General features: G+C 38.7%; 2 protein-coding genes across 3 annotated transcripts in view; one reads left to right on the plus strand and one right to left on the minus strand.

Moving 5' to 3' along the window:
* Window positions 1-16,946, minus strand: part of COL4A4 (collagen type IV alpha 4 chain) — a 63,018-nt gene extending 46,072 nt beyond the window's left edge. The window contains exons 1-6 of the mRNA XM_086844844.1: window positions 16,843-16,946; window positions 13,803-13,986; window positions 12,900-12,939; window positions 10,940-11,017; window positions 1,706-1,840; window positions 762-806 (exon numbers count right to left, since the gene is read on the minus strand). Coding sequence (XP_086700970.1) covers window positions 762-806; window positions 1,706-1,840; window positions 10,940-11,017; window positions 12,900-12,939; window positions 13,803-13,858 — 354 coding nt within the window. The 5' untranslated portion in view covers window positions 13,859-13,986; window positions 16,843-16,946. The remainder of the gene's footprint in view (window positions 1-761; window positions 807-1,705; window positions 1,841-10,939; window positions 11,018-12,899; window positions 12,940-13,802; window positions 13,987-16,842) is intronic.
* The window catches only part of COL4A3 (collagen type IV alpha 3 chain), a 58,818-nt gene continuing 56,278 nt past the window's right edge, over window positions 16,675-19,214 (plus strand). Inside the window, exon 1 of one of the 2 annotated variants that reach the window (XM_086844847.1) lies at window positions 16,675-16,935. Coding sequence is in view for 1 of the 2 variants with exons in the window: in XM_086844846.1 (XP_086700972.1) it covers window positions 17,114-17,194 (81 nt within the window). In the remaining variant the exon portion in view is untranslated. Of the gene's footprint in view, window positions 16,936-16,998; window positions 17,195-19,214 lie in introns of those variants that run through there. The other variant, XM_086844846.1, reaches the window with a different exon arrangement.

Raw genomic sequence — 19,214 nt, forward strand, 5'->3', positions numbered from 1 at the left:
ATCCAGGCAGTTTTGCAACAGTCACACTGTCAAACGTGGGCAGCTGACAAGCAAATGCTACAACACCCACTCAGCTTTTGGTTCTGTTTCCACTTTCAAAATTCAACATTTTAGCTTTGATCCATATGAAATTTGTAACATCACAGGAATTCAGTTCTAGTAGAGTATTTTGAAAAATGCAGTATCTAAGATACTATTTTACCAATTTTCACACTGAAGAAGACATTCATAAAAATACATTACCACATGCTTATAAAGACATAATTTGGGCCCACTTTGCTTATCCAGTCCCTATTCAGGTTAAAATTACTGGACCCATTGGTTGGATTTCTTCCTGCAAAAGGACTACAAGCAAAAATCAGAATGTTTGAACAAAAAACAGTGCATAATTTGAGATATTTTCAGAGATGATAAGAATGAACCAAGCAGTCTGCTATAGAGCCTGAGAGAAGAAATACACTCCTTTTAAGCCTGTCTTTGACACATGCTCCATCGCCATGGGTAGTCTCTGCCTTCACTGCCCCACTCCTGCATGAAAATTCTGTGCTTATGTCATTGAGATTTGGTGGCATTTGTTATCAATAGAAAACAGTTTAAGTTAAACTACTTATTTTATGTTTTTTCAAAACATGTAACTCTCTGAGAGAAATTTTATCAATAAGTATAAAGCCAAACAATTTATTGAGTAGATTATTCTGCTAGAGGACTTGCTATGAATTTATAGGACCTGTAATCTTTATAAATATTTGTTCAATACGTACAGGAACACCATCTAAACCAGGAAATCCTGGGACTCCAGTTGGGCCCTAAAAACAGGTGAAATATGAAAAAACAAAGTTGATGAGGTCATTAACTCTTAAAAAGAATGAAAACCAAGAATATGTGGTATTATATAGCAAGAAACAAAAAAACGGTCTTGTTTGAAATATGAATCAAAAGTCATAATTTTCAGCAATTAAGTATCTGAAAAAAAACTTCTACAGGCCTAGCAGAAGACTAATACCAAGAGTTACCCATGTAACAGGTGGCACAGTACAGGACAAATGTCTAATATTCAATAGTCATTCAACGTCCAAAGATTATAAAATGACAGAACAGGAAGCTGACTGTAACTTATAAAATATTTCTGTACGTAATTTCACAATCCTGCTCCTGCTTTGATAATACCAGCAGTTCAATTTTTGTTTACAGCATTTACATTTCAGGTGTGCTAGATACTGACATTAGTGATTTCACTCTGAGATCTGTCAATTTGGACTACTAAACCTAATATGAAGTACTAAGAACCAGGGATTGTACAGATATGAAAGACATGAATCTGATCTGCAATTTATACTCTGCAAGTGGTAATAAAATTCTGTTTAGTCCAGCACTTTTAAAAGCACCATACTGCTCCCTCCAGCTCCACATTTCTATACCTTCTTTGAGGTTAAGGAGGATGACATGGTATGTGACAATCAGAGTCTGTCTGTTCATCATATTTTATGTCTTTTGACAATTCTAATTTAGCAATCCACAGCAAAATATCTCCTGAAACATTTTTTCAAGAATTAGTTTTCTGTAATTAACTTCTGTGAGAATTTTGTGTGAGCAAGAGTATAGTTTGGCAAATGCTTTTTGGTCATTCAGGTTCTTGGTTTCACTTATCACCATTTAACATTGCATACTGTATACACCTAAAAGAGCTGTCTGTGGTGTTTCCTACCTTATCACCTTTTTCTCCAGCTGGCCCAGGCCTCCCATTCTCACCTCTCTGTCCTTTCTCCCCTGGCAGACCAGCTGGTCCTGTAGATCCCAAGGCCCCAATTGGACCTTGAGCTCCCAGATCACCAGGCTGACCCTGAAAAGAGTCCAAAGAAGTGAATGACTACTGCTGTAACCCCCACAGCAATTCAGAGATGACTCTGTGGATAAAACAAGGCTTACAATGTATAAATATTCATGATTCAGAACAGCTTCTGGACAGCCTGCAAAACTGTCCCATGCATAAGGTGCTGTAGGAACACAACCTTCAAGTTTAACAACTTGTTCAAGGTGATCACTGCTTTTCACCTTCATCAGGTCTCCAAGACCACCTCTCTGAGATGCTTGGGATAACCTGCAAGTCTTCCTGGCTCCACCAATTTAAGTATCACCTTTTGCAAACTTAGAACAACAATGAGCATTTGTTTTCCCACCAGAAAAATGAGGACTCATTTTAGACAAAGGGACTTTGTACACAATTAGAACAAATCAAACAAGTTCCCTCTTTAAGTCATGATATGCCAATTATCTTAAGTTTTTCAACTCATGTTTTTCATAATCACTATCATATTTTAGTGCCTCATTTAAAACCTGTGAAGCTTCCTGGAGAAAAAAAATAATAGTTATTAGCTAATATATTTACAGTAAATATCAATTTTATCAGATTGTTTTAAAAGGGGTTGGGAGGTTGAAGAATGTAATTTATTTATAAATGGCTCTAAAGTTAGTATTTGTAACTTCATTACTATACAGTTTCCATAGACTTCTATTCATGTTTCCAAGGTAATATACATTCTCCTGAAGAAAAATTACTTCCCATGCCAACTGGACTTTTCAGTCTATAACACTAGTGTGGAGCTGTTTCAGATGTGTTGCAGTTTTTCTGTGCTGCTCAACAACTATGCAATCATAGATTCAAAGTGCTGAATAAAGCAAGCTTTCTAATCAGGCTTCACATGTGAGCTGTCTACACTTCCACCCCACAAAAATCTGTTTATTTGCAGGTCTTTATTTCTCTTACAAATATTTTTCATTTTATATCATTATCCTTGTTTACCTGTAACTTGTTCTGTTTCCAAACTGAATACTGTTTTGCTTTCTTTTCAGACTTCATCCATTAATTATAATAACTATAATTAATTATATTAGTTACACAGTATGTATAATCAATCAGTAATTTACTGTAGTATAGAATTAATTATTATAATTAATTATAATCCAGTACTTTGAAAAAGAGCAAAATGGAACCCCATACATTCCTGAGAAAACCATAGAGCTTTAGGACCACTTGAGGGCAGTAAAAGATATTTCAGTATTCACAGAAATAACAGATAATATATCTTCACTTTTATGAATAGATTGAAGGAAGAAAAAAAAGATGGAAATGAAAGATGATTGTAAGATATGTAGCTTCAGGAAGCAAAAGAACTGAATGCTTGCTTCTCAGTGTAAACATTTCATCAGGCTGAATCTGTCTGTCAAAATCTTTTGAATTATAAGCAGGGACTTAAGCTTCTTTTACTTTTTATTTATTTTCTAACTGTCTTTTTAAAATCAGTGTGATTTGACAGTTGGACTAGTGAAAAAATGCATGGTATGCATCATTTAATCAAATCAGCAAAGCAACTGAGAAGGTAATTTACTACCTGTTTGGACAAGAATGTACTATAGGTTCATGCCACAGTGGAAGTAGGCTGGGATGACCACTGGCCCTTAAGCTATGAACAGGAACTTAGTCCAGAGGCTGGGAAAAGAAGTCCTACACTTAGAATAAAGGACCACATGAAGAATTCTCATACGAGTCATGTTCCATTTATCTTTACTTGCTCCTCTCACTTCAGCCTTGATCCTGCTTCCAGAGAAGTCACTGGCAAAAAATCCAGGGCAGAATCAGTATGTTGTCTTCTCTAACAGTTAAAATTTTTGTGATACCAGAATTTCAGCAGTGTAAAATATGATGCAAATTAAGGACTACTGATATTAAAAGCTGATGATTCTGAACCCTTGTTAAGAGTGAATGGACAGTCAGGATTCTGGGTTTTGAGTATTTGCTTGCATGAACAGTTACAGCCTGTCTACTGGTAGTGTCTTGCTCATTCTATGTTAGAATGAATTTATTAATTGAAGTATTTCTAATGCAGGTATTCTGCCCTTTAAATTATTAAAAAAATAATTGGACAACCATTTTAATTAAAGCATCATTTTGAGACAAGTGAAATTAGACTAATAATAAAATACAACAGTTTGAACCATTAACTTTACTGGAAATGGTATGGCTTTGTAGTTCTCTAAACTAGCTGTTACCTTGCAAAATGCATCGTTCATCAACAGTAAAAGTATAAGATGTTTTGCACTAATTTTTTAATGCCTTTGTTGAAAACAAAGACACCAACCTGCACCAACTTCACTATTTTTAATTAATAGTGCGTATGCTCTGCATTCAAGAGTTGAAAATTTTCAAAACATGTTATATCCTTTGGACAGTTAAGAAACATGATTTTTACTGCACTCAGAAAAAAAAAAAAAAAGCTGTGATACTGTAGGCATTCTATGGTAGTTATTATAATAAATAAACACTTCCAGGACATGTAGTCCTTTAGGTTGATAAAATGTCTTCATTTGCTGCTATCCTGTGAATTTAATTGACTCCATGGTCTTCAGCAGAAGGTAGTGAAGTCATAGAACAGAGTCACTGAATTCAGAATTCACAATGGGTTTGGCAGCTGATACAACTTTAGCATGCCATGTGAAGCTGATGGATTCTCTCTCTTTCTTTCAGCTCAAAGACTGATAATGACTGGAGCTTTGTTAAGACCAAACTGATACCATGCCATAACATCTATTATCACATCTATTATTTGTGCCCATCCAATGTGACTACCACAGCATTACAGTCTCAGGACAGCTGTAAAAATAAAGAGGATGAAGGTAGTCATGCTCATGTGGAAATGACAAATTAGCTCAGATAAAATGAACAGAATATTATGCCCGCTCTGCCATCTGATGCCAATAAATTCTTCTAGGTTTTCAGTGCCTTGTTAATTGTCTAGGTCAGAAGCTACCATGCCAAGACTATGGTCTGTTATTTTAGCATATCCTGGGCTTGACCTGCAGTAAGAAATTGACTTTAAGCAAAACAAGGCTATATTGTTTTTTAATTAACTATGCTTCCTAAGACTAAGACTTCAAAAACTTCAGAATCATGCAACAAAACATTTAATGCTGTTTGGGAAAGGCAATGGTCAAGGTTATCTGGAATTAATTTATTTTGATGCATGAGACTGAAGAGGACCTGATTTTGAGAGTGCCTTGAGCACTTAACTGTCTCAAGAACAATGTTTTAAAGGAGTTTTCATTGGAAATAAAAACACTTCATGCTACTCGAGTGACTTGTCTTGCTTCTCATTATCAATAAAGTCGAAAGAAACCCAGTTACCACCTTCAATGAGGACAGTACCCTGTGTTGCAGGCTATGGAGATGTACCAGTGATTTGTGAAATGCACTTACCTTCTGTTCATAAGAACAAAAGTAAAAATGCCCAGCAACTCCATACAGATTGTAGGCAAATAATACAGCAACCCCTTCCAATGTGCACTGGACTCTGGCTTTTAACCAGTCTTTCTCATTTCACCAGGAGCAGGACAGAGCAAGAAGGAAAGTAAAGCAGTCTGTGGGCAAGAGAGGAGTGCTCACGAAGGCATTTGAAGAGATGCTTTATTTTGTAATTTGCTTAGTGAGGTAGGGGCATCTGCTGCTGCTCTAAGCTCCACCCATGTCCTCTCCCCTTTTGGAAGAGCTGGTGAATTACACAGCAAAGCCAAAGCTTCCAGGGCTTGGAGGGGTGTCCATTCTGGGAAGATTCTACTTCTCACTGTGTAAGACTAAAACCAAACTAATTTTCACTGTAAGTCAAGGCTCAAAAAAAACCCAGAACAAATCCTCTTCTAAATATAAACCTGATTAAGATGAGATAAATCTGAAAAATCACACAATTTGGCATCAAGTTCTGTCTCTTGTCCTTAATAGACCAAATTAGATCATTTATTTTTCATGAATTTAAGTAAATGCAATAATAATACTTAGAACTTGACTTTTTATAGAATTGTAGAATCATTTGGGATAGAAGGGATCTAAAAGTAGTTCCAACCCCCCTGCCATGGTTACAAACTCCTTCCACTGGACCAGGTCACTCAAAACCTCATTCCATCTGGCCTTGAACACTTCCAAAGATGAGGCATCCACAACTTCCCTGGGCAACCTCACGACTCTGACAGTAAATAATTTCTTCCTCATATCTAATCTAAACTGTGTTTCAGCCTGAAGTCACTTGTTCTGTCACTACAGGCCCTTGTAATTAGTTTATCTTTTTTGTAAAGAATTTAAGATTATTTTAGAATTTTAAACTATTGGAAAATTAGGCAACTTAACATACTTAGAAACTTTTATTATATTTTTCAATGATATAACATGCTACAAGAACAAAGCACCTGATGATGCAGCTTAGTGTTCAGTGATACTTCACAGAAGCACAACAAATCACAGGGAAGTACTGAAAACCTCATTCACAATGTATACTTAGGTTTGTGTTTTGACCCTGCGGGACTATGAAAAGACAAACTATCCAATAAGCCAGTGGGTGTCACTATTGTGCTAAACAAACTCAACAAATCATAATTTAGCACTGAAACTTTTAACTGCTAATGGCTGAAAGCAGAGAGCTACAATTAGAGCATAGGTGTTATAGAAATAGACCACAAATAATTAACATCAGCATAGCTAATAAAATAAAATTGAGTTTTGCTCTCTACCATTTTATTGAAACAAGTCACTGTTGACAATTTTTGGTTGATTCAAAACTGTAAAAAAGAATGATTTTGTAGAGTTTTATCTTTCTTGATGTGGAAAAGCTTGGCAAACTGCAGCAACTGAGAAAAACCACCATTTTCAGTATGGTAGGACAGGTGAACCAAAAGTATTAAAAAAAGAAAAATGTTCAAGAACAAAAGGAGAGATAAGTAACAAGATCAAAACCACTGAAAATTTGAAAAATGTCTAATATGAATAATGCTAATTTACAGATGATGTAGCTGGGCATCCTATATGACAAACAACCTCAAAGAGACCTTGCAGTGATTGGTGTGATTCTCCTTACAGACTACAGTGGTTCTGTTCCTATTCCATATTCTGGTAAGCAAGATCCAGTTCAAATCCTAACTTCTGCAGTCAGAGAACTGTCTACTCCTCTGCCCAGACACCAAAAAAAAAAAAAAAAAAGTGGTCTGCTTCAGATACAGATTTAGGGGACTCATCTCTCTGGGTCTGTTTTATAGAAAAACATAATATGGTTCTCAGTGAATGTAAGTGAAATGTATAATTGGTCTCAGAAATCTTCTGCTTTAAAATTTACAGTGAATGTACTGGGGAAAAAAAGATCAACAAGTAGGAGGAAAATAATGGTAGAAATCTGGATTTCCTCAGATGCTAGTGTACATACATCTCTGATGGTGGATTTGAGATGAAGCAGAAGGATTTTACATACTTATTTCCTGTTTGTGCAACTTGAAAAGTCAAATACAAGGATATTCCATGTGAATGACTGACTGCCATTGCAATTGCCATGCAAAAATCCATGTTTTAATATATGCCTCTTACTTCCCAAAACAGACAGAATTTGCAAAATTTCCAGAGTTAGTGCATTTTAAGTACGTTTACACTGTACTGTAAATTGAACTCAGATAACCCATGGAACCTACTAAGGAAATCTGGCAACTCACAAAATGTACTGGGGAGATGTTACAACAGAAGCAGTGCTAGAGTATTGATTTACGGATAACTTTGCTCATTCTTACCCCAGGGCAGTGCATTCTTGTCCTGCAGTGACTGATACCAGCTGACTTCCTAACCTACCTGTGACACCCAAGTGACTCAGCATCTCTTGTGAATGCTTACTCCTTACATCTGAAGCATCAGAAAGTGTAAAACCCTCCTCTTAGATTTCTGTTTGCTGCATTCTCCCCTAAACTAGGATAAAAATAAGCCTCTTGCTTCATCTGCAAAAGAACGAACATTGGTCCTGCTGAGTTATATTTATTATTCACTTTGATCCAGGCATTTCACATGATCCCATAGAAGCCAGATCAGGTTGGGTCATGAATAGATGCTTGCTTCCCAAATCTACTTAACTAAAAACAAAGCCAACGGAATTGAATAGGATCAAACTCTGGGGTCAGCACAGGACAGGTTTACAATCGGTCAGTGCTAACAGCAAACATTTTTTTAACTATCTGAGTTCTATTAGAGTAGCCAGTATTTTTGGAAGCCAGTGATACAACACTGCAAGAGTTTTCTAGGAAACAACTTTCCAAAGTAGAAAGAGAGACTGAAATGGTGGAAAGGTTTTACTAGGTCTTTAATGAAAACTGAAATCACAGACTTTACAGCCTACCAAAAAGGAAGAGGGGGAAAAAAAATCTAAGAAGTCAGGTAGAACACTTACTGCCATATGTACTTTCATTAATGATGTTTTGCCTCATTTATCTGTTCTACAGATGAAATGTTTAGGTATAACAGCACTCAGTATGGGCAAAGAGATTTAGCAACACATTTTAATGGTGTCCTATGGAAGAAAGAGTCCTTTTGAGTCATGACGTAAGATCAAAAGATAAACAGTATCATGTAAGACTAACTCCAACAAGACTGTAATCCCAAGTGAACAAAAGTCAAAGTTTCATTGTGATGTGAACAATTGTAATGATATACTACTAGCAGTAGCGATTAAAATGTTTTTTCAGACAGTGAGTTCTTGCTAATGAATAGGAGTGCAAATCTATTTATTGCACAGAATTATATGTGGTTGAGAGAATTAAAAATGGCAGGTACACAAGCTCTTCTAAAACCCAACAGAGCAACTGATGCATAGCTATAATGTTTTTATTTAAAAATTAAATGAAAGTTTAGCTATTTGCTTCTACTTTTTTTCAACTTGCCCAGTATCAATACATTCAACTACAGCCATGGCAGTTTCATTTTCTTATTCCCATGGTTAGCTTTTCTCTAGCTAAACCTCAATTATCATTAACTTGTCTACTTATAATAAAGAAGGCTTTTGATGTTGAAATTTAAAATATTTTCAAATGGGCACATAGAAAGCAAAGTCTTAATACCAAAAGTTCTGAATATTTAGGCTTGTGTACTGTACAATGCCAAGGGCTTTTAATAACCATTTATTTCTTACAATTTTAAGACAGGATTGAGGAAGATGCAAAACTGAGGAACCAGCCTCAGAGCAGGATCCAGACAGAAAAGCAGATAAAGCAGATGTTTTGCATTCTAGACAGCTAACAATAAGATAAACCAATCTTTTATTTTGTAATGGGTAGTCTCCACAAAAGCTCGGAGAGCAAAGTTAGTGTGTCAGAGTGTAAAAGCAGAACACAGCAAAGTTTAAAAACCAAAAGAATTGTAGTATGAAAGAAGAAATTAAATAATCCTAAAGAAAAGTATTCATCACCATACTTTTGTATAGAAAATATGTGCAGTAATCTATGTGAAGCAGCGTTTAGATAAACCATGTTTAATGGAGGGTCTGAAGAGCACTTCTGTTTCTAGTACATTGATTAATATAAATGACTGCATGAAATATCAAGTCATATTACATTGGAGATACTTTATCCATTATCCATCAGGGTACATGTATATCCTTACTTCAGAGCTTTTTCAGAAAAAGGTACAATTCTCAGACTTACAGTTGCACAACAATATTCAATTAATTTTGAAATGTTTATTACACTTTTATTTAGCACTTAGGTCCAGTTCCTTGAATTATTTAGAAAACTAACTGCAAATGCACAAATCACAGTACAGTTTACCTGTGATGAGGAGAGCCTAGAAAGAACCAGAACAACTGCAGGAGATATTTATTATTGACTGATTATGGGTATGTAATTCAGAACTTCCAGGCTCTCACTCTTCCAGAGTGAGAAACCAAATCAGGGAAATTCCCCCTAGTTTCAAAGTCAGTTGTTTTTAAATGGCACTTCAGGTTTTTGATATCCAGAACAGTCTGTTCAGTAGCACTGAGAGACACTGCAGTGGTACCAGTCAAAATACTTTTCCTAGGATGCCTTTTTGTTAGCACAGTGTTACAGAGATATACCCATCCTAGGCCTCTATTATGAAAATCCTACAGCATGGGGGACTTTCACATAGACATAATCCTGGAGGATTAGGATAGGATCCAAGGACACCAGGGCAGTGATCATGACACAGCAAAGCGTGCAGCTAACTGCAGAAGCACAGGAAGAAAAAGGTGTGTCTTGCTTTTCTGGCAACTCAGGTTGTACACAAAGAAATGGGGCATGTGGCTCTTCCAAAATTCATCTACCATATTCAACCCTATTAAACCCAAACTTAACCATAAGTACTTTGGCAGAAAACAATCTTCATCACTGACAATTTTTCAGTTGATCACCAATCAGGACATACATATATATATGTGTATATATATATATATATATATACATATATATATATAAGATTTTCCTCACACAATGTTTAAATTATGGGCTATCTCTCTATATAGGGATGTGTTCTGAGAAAGAAGAGCCAAGATAAACAAGTCATCACTGGACATATTTCTGTTAGCAATTAGCAACATGCACAGTTACTAACTTTAGCATGTAATGTGAAAATGCCTCAGAATTTTATAATTATTCTTAAGACAAAGAGAATTTGTTTTTTTCTAAAGTTAGTATCTTGAATAAGATAAAAAAATTCTGCAAACATCTTTTAGAGTCACCAAACCAAAATAAGAAATAAATAAGTTCTCATAAAATTAGAGAATGGCAAAGACATTCTCTTTCAACCAGCCCCTTAGTAGAAAACAAGCATAATTTCTATACTTTACATGTATTAGGAATTACATATAATTCCTACACCGATTTCAAAGAATCCTTAATACAAGAAAGGTACCATGATTAGTACAAACCCAATTAGAAACAAAATTCTTTACAATCTTAGGTTTCTTCTGTGACTGCTGTATTTGATACCAGTGACAGAATTATGCTAGTTTGTCAGATGTGTTTACATCTGAATATTGATTTATTGATTTATCAACAAAGTTGATTTTCAGGAATAACAATGTGCCCAAATGAACAGTATTTACAACAGTTCTAATTAGTTCTAATCACAACTTACCCTTGATCCTTTCTCGGGAAAGCACCGACAAACTGAACAATCCTGTCCCCCACATGGATCAATATAAGCATATCCTCCCTAGAAATTGAAAGGTTATGGATTTATCAATACACAACAGACAACAATTATATCAACAAATATTTTCAGCTAATATAACAAATATTAGCTAATTAAATTACTTTCAAGGCAAAAGATCTCTCATCAACATAAACATGCTGGCAAGGTAGAAGCAGTAAGTAAATGCTTATTACTTGCTGCTGTAGAAGGTGGAAGACCTTAATTACAAGTTGTGTTCTATAATACTAAATATTACAGCCAAATATAACTTAGGAAACCAGCTGCATCTGAAATAAATTTTAACAGAATCAGAATTTAGTTTGCAGTAATGTAAAATCTGTAATCCATCACATTGTTTTAGGAGATTGTTCAACTACAATGAAATAATAAAAGGCAAAACAAGGTGAAGGAGCAAGAAGTTCACTCAGAGATAAGACTTTGAATTTAATTCTTGTCTATTAAATGAAATGAAGAATATGCATGGTGTAATTATGCATAGCCTACTATTAATTTACTTATTTCTTGTATTAAAAATTGATATTATTGTCCTTTTAATAGCAAAGAATTAACTGGTTTTTTCATCAAATTGCAATAAGAAAAAAAAATAATATTCAAGTGGAAATGAAAACACAACAAAACATAAATTCAGTAGATCTTCTGTGCGGTAAATTAACTTTACTTCATTGTTCTTTTCTATTTCTCCAAATATAGTAAAAAAACACACATAATACGCACTTATAAACTAAGTTGGAATGTCCACTAAATAACACTCTTTCCAGTAAAACTGTGTAAATTATCAAAGATATTTTTAAAATAATTTGAACAAGGAGGTAAAAGATTTAAGAATAATGTAAGTAAACAAGTAAATGGTGATAAAACAAATATTTCTGCAGTGTGAGTTTTTATTATTGTCAAGGTCAAGATTGTTTTGTTACTGGTTTTACTACCCAAGAGAACACTATAGGCTCCTACTTCAGTGTTTCAAGGATAAAACACTGACAAATATTAGATAAGGAGGAAAAATTCTGTTCTATCTATAACATTTTTAGAATATCTAGGATTCCCAAACCTCAGAACAAGAGGGTATGATGGTCTCTCTCACAGACTACTTGTCTTTCACACACTGCATTTCCCATGAAATTACTGATCTACTCCGCACTAGTCTCTCATGGAGTTGTCAGAATCTTGCCTCTCCTGGAATGTCAATAGAATACAAGTTTCCAATAACAGAACTATTACCCTTTCTTCTGATTAAATACTTATTTTTAAAAAAAATATTCCCATCCTTGATAGTTCAAATAAAAAAGGATAAGTTTGGGGATAAAAAAAAAAACAAACAACAAAACTCTACAAACAAAAGAGCTTCTAAATATTTGAAAGCATATAAAGAGGATGGACTTCAAAGAAGTTTCAGTGAGGGCATTGCAAACCTAAGAGTAATATGAAGGCCAGTATAGAGACGATAATAAATTAGATATTGAAACTATATTATATGTGAAACTTTGGCTTCAGAGAGAGGGGACTGTCCACAGAAGCCAGTTTAAGATCTAGGCTGGCATACAGAGCAGGATGGAAAGCTACAATTGACATGTGGCATAATGCAGAACCATTAAAGAGACTTCATGAGGAAGGAGACAGACTCAGTGAACAAGGGAGGGTTTTCTACATGCAGCTTTCCAAAAAGCACTTCAAGAAGCCAGAATTAGAATCTAGGAAAATCCAGAGCATAGAATTGCAAAATAGGTAAGCTGAGTAGAAGAAAGGGAAGTCAGAATGGCAGAAATATGGAAAGGAGCATTATGGTTTTCCCTCAGAACTTTTTGTCATTTTGGTGCATGTGGTGCTACTTGTTTGAACTCTACCATTCTCTCACCTACCTAAAGTAAATATTAATGTCACTTACCCCATCAATTCCTTGAGCTGAAAAAACAATCAGCAGCCACCTGATTTAAAAGAAGGAAACTAAATTAGAACTACACTCACAACATCAAACCTTCACAAAAATTTGCCTGGAGAAAGTGAGAAGTGATCAAGTGTGCACATGATTAAGTCCTACTTGGGGTGACTATATAGTATTTTTATAAGGGGTTCATACCATCAAAAATGGCCTCCCACACTGTAAATATCTGTCTTTTTGGATTTGTGAGACTGAGGACAGACAGACAGGTATGAAAAAGACTGTCTAAAAGTCATTATAATTCCCCCTTGTAACCTATTTTCAATCCCACAATTACAAAGGGCCAGAGAAGAACCATTCCAGAGATATTTCTCCATGGACACCATGAGGTGAAGACTGAGTAGAGATGGGAACGATCTGCATCTACCTTAAAATCAGTTAGCTGGTGCTGTTTTCTTTTGCTCAGAGAAAGAGGGCAAGAGAACATAGAGAGGAAAGCCACATTCAGAATAGCCACATGATTCCAGAGCATCTGCTGGGGAAGACCAGCTCCATGCCAACCATTGTTAGTGATGGCTTGTAAAGTTTACAAAAAAAACCACACTAAAATAAAAAGGTAGCCCAAAATTTCTGCAGCAATACAGAAAATAAGCATTTTTTTAAGTTCTTATTAGTGCTAATATTATTTTTACTAAGAACTAAGGTGCTTATTCATTGCATGAAAAGATAAATTAGATACAGCCATAGCATACAGACTGCTGTGTACTATTCTCCAGGCTACACTGATGCCAATTTCAAAATTACTCCAACTTTGCAATTATCTAGGCATTTCTAATTACTGTTAAATTGATAGATAAGAATATATCTCAGTGAATCTGGTTAAAAAACGTAGTGATCTGTAAAACTCACCAGGCAGCTGTGATAAGCCACTTAATCCGTTCAAATGAATCCTTTGTTAATGCCATTCCCGCTGATTGAGGATTTGTATATGCAGCACTTTTTTTTTTCTTTAAATGGCAGGTCTTCTCTTTCCTTCTGTTTGTGGATGATCTATAAACACTGTTCCATACTGGTGTTGTTTTCCCCTCTGAACCTGTTTATATTAAAATACACCTCCAATGTACACATGAATAATTACTGGATAACCAAAAACAAGTTTTAACCATTTGTATGTGTTAAACTGCACAGCTTTGTGTTGGTACTACATTATATTCTTCCTATTCAGACCACGTTTTATTTAATCAGCAATTATTCCAAGGGGACTATAATGAAACTGCAGATCAACATAAAAAGGGGTACAATATTTCAGCCTAATAAAGGTAGTCCTCATTTTGTGTTTAAAATAATGAACAAAGAGCATCTTGCATCATTATTTCTTAAAAAGTTCTCATAGCCACCATTTTAGTTAAAGGCATTAAGACAAAAGATGCAACACCAATAAATAGTAAGAAACCTAACGAACTTTAAAAAAACCCCAAACCCAAGAAATTGTTTGCTATGGTTTTAAGACCAGACTGAGCAGCAGCATCTTTTGCAAACTGGACTGGACCAGTCTGTGCCAGCATCTGAGCAAAGGAGGACCACTCTGAATGCAGAAAAAAACATACGCATTTCAGCTAAGAGTTCTACCCCTATGAATGGACAGATGACAAACTGGACACATCACCTAGAGTTTTTTAGCTTTATTTTTAGAACTTTTTTTTCTATAGCTTTTGACAGGATTTAGGAAACTGGAAGCTCTGTGTGCAGGACTCACCAGGGGCCTCCACTATCCCACACAGTCAAATTTTGCATACATAAATTGCATACGTAATAGATAATTGGCATCCATAATGCATCCCTGACCTATGACTTAGGTACAACAGCAGTTTTATTTGTTGCTCTGACCTTTTTGGAAACTTGAGCTTCACAAATCCAGAGACATAGCCAGGTCACGTGCAAACTTTACATCCCCAAATAAAAAAAAAAGCTGCAATCCTTTGTAATAAGGCATGTCTGACAAACGAGCCACATTGGTTATTTCAAACTGAGGGTTTAAGGGATGGGCATCTCCTAGGTTAGCACAGATTATCACAGGCTTCTGCTTTTTAGCACTCTAGTATTCCAAATGTGGGAAATACTTTTGAGGAGACTGAACACTAACTAGAGTGAATGGACAGGGGTTTGCTTACTTTGGAGAAAGTCTCTTGCGTAGGCAAAGACACTCAGCTCCTGAGCAGGGAGTAAGGATGTGAAGTGCAGCAAACTGGCTGCTCTCTGATAGCTGTTCAGGCAGCAGACATGTGTTTGTTAAACACGTGAGGGTACAGTTCCTGAAACATTACTGTTTTGCTTTCTATTATTTGGATAGTCTAGCATCTTTCTAACCAGAACTAATCTATAAATAATATTGACTCCTGTGTGTATGCACAGTATATCCAAATCCCACAGTACTACGAGGAGACTTTGGAAGCTGCTGTGCACTGAAAGATGAATAAATAGCCTAAAGGCAGCCAGTCCATGCTGCCAGATAGCTCCCTATATGAACTGTACAGTACACCATTCATCTGTCAAATTGTTACAGTCTTGCTGTGCCCCAGTTCCCCATCTGTAAGAAAAGTAAAAAATAACAACATCCCTACTAAAAAAATAATATTCCAACAGCATTCCTAACTCACTGATTTTTTACAGTAGTAATTGTGGTAGTTCTGTATAAATGTGTGTCTACTACCTTATCTCTAACACCAGTAACTTCTCATGTTAAATTCCAGTAGTGGATACTATTTTTCACCATCAATCAGGCCTGAAAACAAGAGAATTCTTTTCCTTTCCCTCCATAACTTGCTGTCTATACCAGCTTGCTCTCACAGATGTTGGATATTTTAAAGTCAAGTTGCTTTAACATGTTGCTATGTACAAGATCTTTGGTACTGAAGAAAATGCTCACCTCTTCCAGAAGCATGTTCTTATTGCTACTACCAAACTTTTTGGAAAAGGAGCTTCTGGTAATCATCTTTCACAGCAGATTTCATAGGAGTTTGACAGTATGGTCTACTGAGATCCAGCTTTACTCTTGTGCCTGTCAGAGAATCTGTTTCACAATGCTCTGTGGCTGCTTTTCTGCTCATGAAAGCCTGTAGCTTTATATTTCATGAACACTACTAAATTTATATACATGTATTAGATAGTTGCTTTTACTCTATCACTTCTAGTGCAAATAAAACCTGTAGCATGGGATTTCCTGTATAGCATCCATGAACACTCCAGACAAAATAAGGCTGTTGTGGCTGGCACTGCCAACATGCTAAGTTTCTACCTTCTCAAAACAGCACTCTATATTGGTGAAAGGTTACCTTGAGCATGCAGCAGCCCTGTTAATAATATAAATGTGGTAAACTTTACACATTGCCAACACTTTACAAATCACAACTCCATTCGCAAAAGCTTTCTATCATATTACATGGAAACCCTGGGGAGACTGCTTTCCATTTCTGCGGTGGGGCAGCACTCCCCCTCTGGGAGTTTCCTGTGTCTCATTAAGAAAACACTCGGGGAGAGGAGAGCGCTGCTGAAGGAACTCCCGCCCGTGCTCGGGAGCGCCCCGGTAGCGGTGGGATGGCTCTGGGGGCCCCGGCTGCCGCCGCCGCCGCCTTTCCTGGTACCGCCTCGCTCCCGCGCGGTTTCACCGTGCCCTTCTCCCCGCCGGGACCCAGGGCCGACCCCGCTCCGTGCGAGCGCAGCCCGCACCTCGTTCGGACGGTGCCCGGGGCTGGCCGCGGCCCCGCTCCCGCCGCGCAGCCCCGCGGTTCGGGCGGGCCCGCCACCTGCGCCCTCACGGCGGCGCGGCCGGGGGACGGAGCCGGGACACCTCCCGCTGTCCCGGGACGGGGCTGCCCCTCAACGCACTGCCAGCCCCGTCCCGAGGAGCGCCAGGTGCCCCCGCCCGGGGCTGCCCGTCCGCGGCGCTCACCTCAGCTCCCAGGCGGGAAAGCCCCCGGCACCTCGCTCACTCCATGCCCGCTGAGGACGGACGGACGGGCGGCGGCTGCCAGCGGTGCCCAAGGCAGGACACACGGGGGGGTGAGGGGGTGGAGGAGAGGGGTGGCCGGGGCGGGGCCGCGACCCGGGAGCGCCGAGGCGGGTGCGGAGCAGGAGCCCTCAGGCCAAAACCCACGGGAGGGCGGGCGGGGGGGCAGAGTCGAAGCGCCCCGGGACGCCGCGCAGGCAGCGCCGAGGGGGGGATGGCCGGCGGGGGCTGCCCCGGCCGCCTGGCGCCGGTGCTGCTGCTCGCCCTGCTGTGGCCGGGCCGCGCCGCGGCCGAGGTGAGTGAGCACCGGGACGGGGCGGTGGCGCGGGGTCCCGCGGAGGCTGCGGCGAACCCTGGGGCAGAGCGGGCTCGGCTCCGCGCTCCCCGAGGACACCGCACTGCGTTGGCCGCTGGTGGGGAAGGAAAGATGAGTGCGTGTGTTTCAAATGATGCGCCTCGTATGCACGCCCGGGCAGGGCGAGGCGAGGCGAGGCGAGGCGAGGTACGTCTCGCTCAGCTGCAGGGCACCGCTACCCGGAGACCGCTGCCGGGCGGGGATGAGGACGGGAGAGGAGGCCCTGCACGGGGCACCGCGTCCCCGCTGGCCTCAGGAGCTTCCCACCCTTCTAGCTGAGGGGACGGCACGGGGTGGGATGGGGGCTCCGTCCCGCCAGCAGCCTGGGAGGCGGCTGCGGAGGCCCGGCCTGCGGCACAGGGGATCGGACGGCCAGGACGGAGCGGTGTGGGAGTGGCTGGTCCCTGAGGCAAACACCTCCGGAGCGGCGCTTGCCGTCGGGACCACCTGTGCCACCTTCATGACAAAATCATCTTACAGATTGTCTTTCAGGCTTAATGACGAGCGTCCTTCACCGTTTGGCCAATAAATTTTCCTAGATCATATTGTAGTCTTTTCTGTGCCTTTCTCTAGTGTCTGTTTGTAACATTTGGACTGTACATTCCCAGCTGGGAGAAGAGCAGTCAGCTGTGAGGGTACACGGGTTGGTGTAGCTTTCAACACTTCTGGAAGTTACCAAACAGAAAACTGCCGGTTTTAGTAAATTTCTGGTAGACATCAGACACACGAAATTGACAGTTTTAAAATTTCTGATAAACCTAGAACACAAGAAACTGACAGTTTTAGTAAATTTCAAGGTCCTTCTCCAATAATAGTCAACAATGTTAATTTTTCCTTGCATGCAGGAGTAAAGCTCTAACACTACATGAAAATCTTCACTGACTCTCAAAACATTTTGAAGGTCACCTTTATAAGGAATAAATGTGATCTTGTACTTCGCTGTTGCTAAAGCAGAGCCACATTTTGTTATAATTATCTGAAGCAGTATAATTAGTAATAATGTTTCTTCTAAACTCATGCAGCTCTTTCACTCACCCATTCTGGGTAGAGTGTCTGGAAACAGCATAAGCGGCTCACCCGTTATGTTGGGTTTTTTCATGGCACTCTAACTCGACTGGCAGTCAAGTTTAGTAATTTAACAAAGATCTAATTGTTTTATTTGTAATGGAATTTAAATACCTCTTAGTTCTTATGTAGAACAGATGTACCAGATCTATTTGCAAAGTACATGTTTTCTGCAGTTTTTTCAGGCTCCATCTAGAGCTGATGCTTATTGTAAAGCAAGATGTGGAAGATTAACACTTAATCATTAGCTCTTAATCATTAACACTTAATCATTAACTCAGGACCTGTCTCTCTCTTCTGCCCAGTTTTCTGATTTTTGTTCCATTCTCCCCTTCCTCTGTGGATATCTGCCATTCATGTGGATCCTGCCATATCCTGAAGAGGTGGATATTATCATGTGGGCTTCTGGATGGCTTTTAGCAGGCACAGGCTGTGTTCCAGGAGTGCCTCCGCCCGTCCCACAACACACACACACTTTCTAAGCCTCTCTTTTGTCTAAACTCCTAATTAAATATTAGTGGCTACTGTAATTGACAGGAGGTAATTGATAAATAAATTGTTGCATCTTGGCTAAATTGTTCATTGCAAAGAAGTAGGTATAATTAATGTTCTAAAATCATTCTACACTTTCATGTGAAAATAAATTGATGTTTGACCAGCCAGCAATACTTTTGCTGTTTGCATCAATTAAAAAAGTGTTCCAACATAGAAAATTTCAGGTGTAGTTTATTTCTGAAGGCAGGAAAGCAAATTGCTCATTTGTGCCTGCTGCTGTTTATACAGCAATTTTTAGTCCTTGCAGCTCTTCATGGAGTCCAGACTTCTCTGCCCTTAGGAGGGTGAACTTTCTGGCACCTGCTAAGGAGTATTATTGTCTGCTGTTGGACACTGACAT

The sequence above is a fragment of the Cyanistes caeruleus genome, chromosome 10, assembly GCF_971803275.1.
Source record: "Cyanistes caeruleus chromosome 10, bCyaCae1.hap1.1, whole genome shotgun sequence".
In the NCBI taxonomy this organism is placed as follows: domain Eukaryota; kingdom Metazoa; phylum Chordata; class Aves; order Passeriformes; family Paridae; genus Cyanistes; species Cyanistes caeruleus.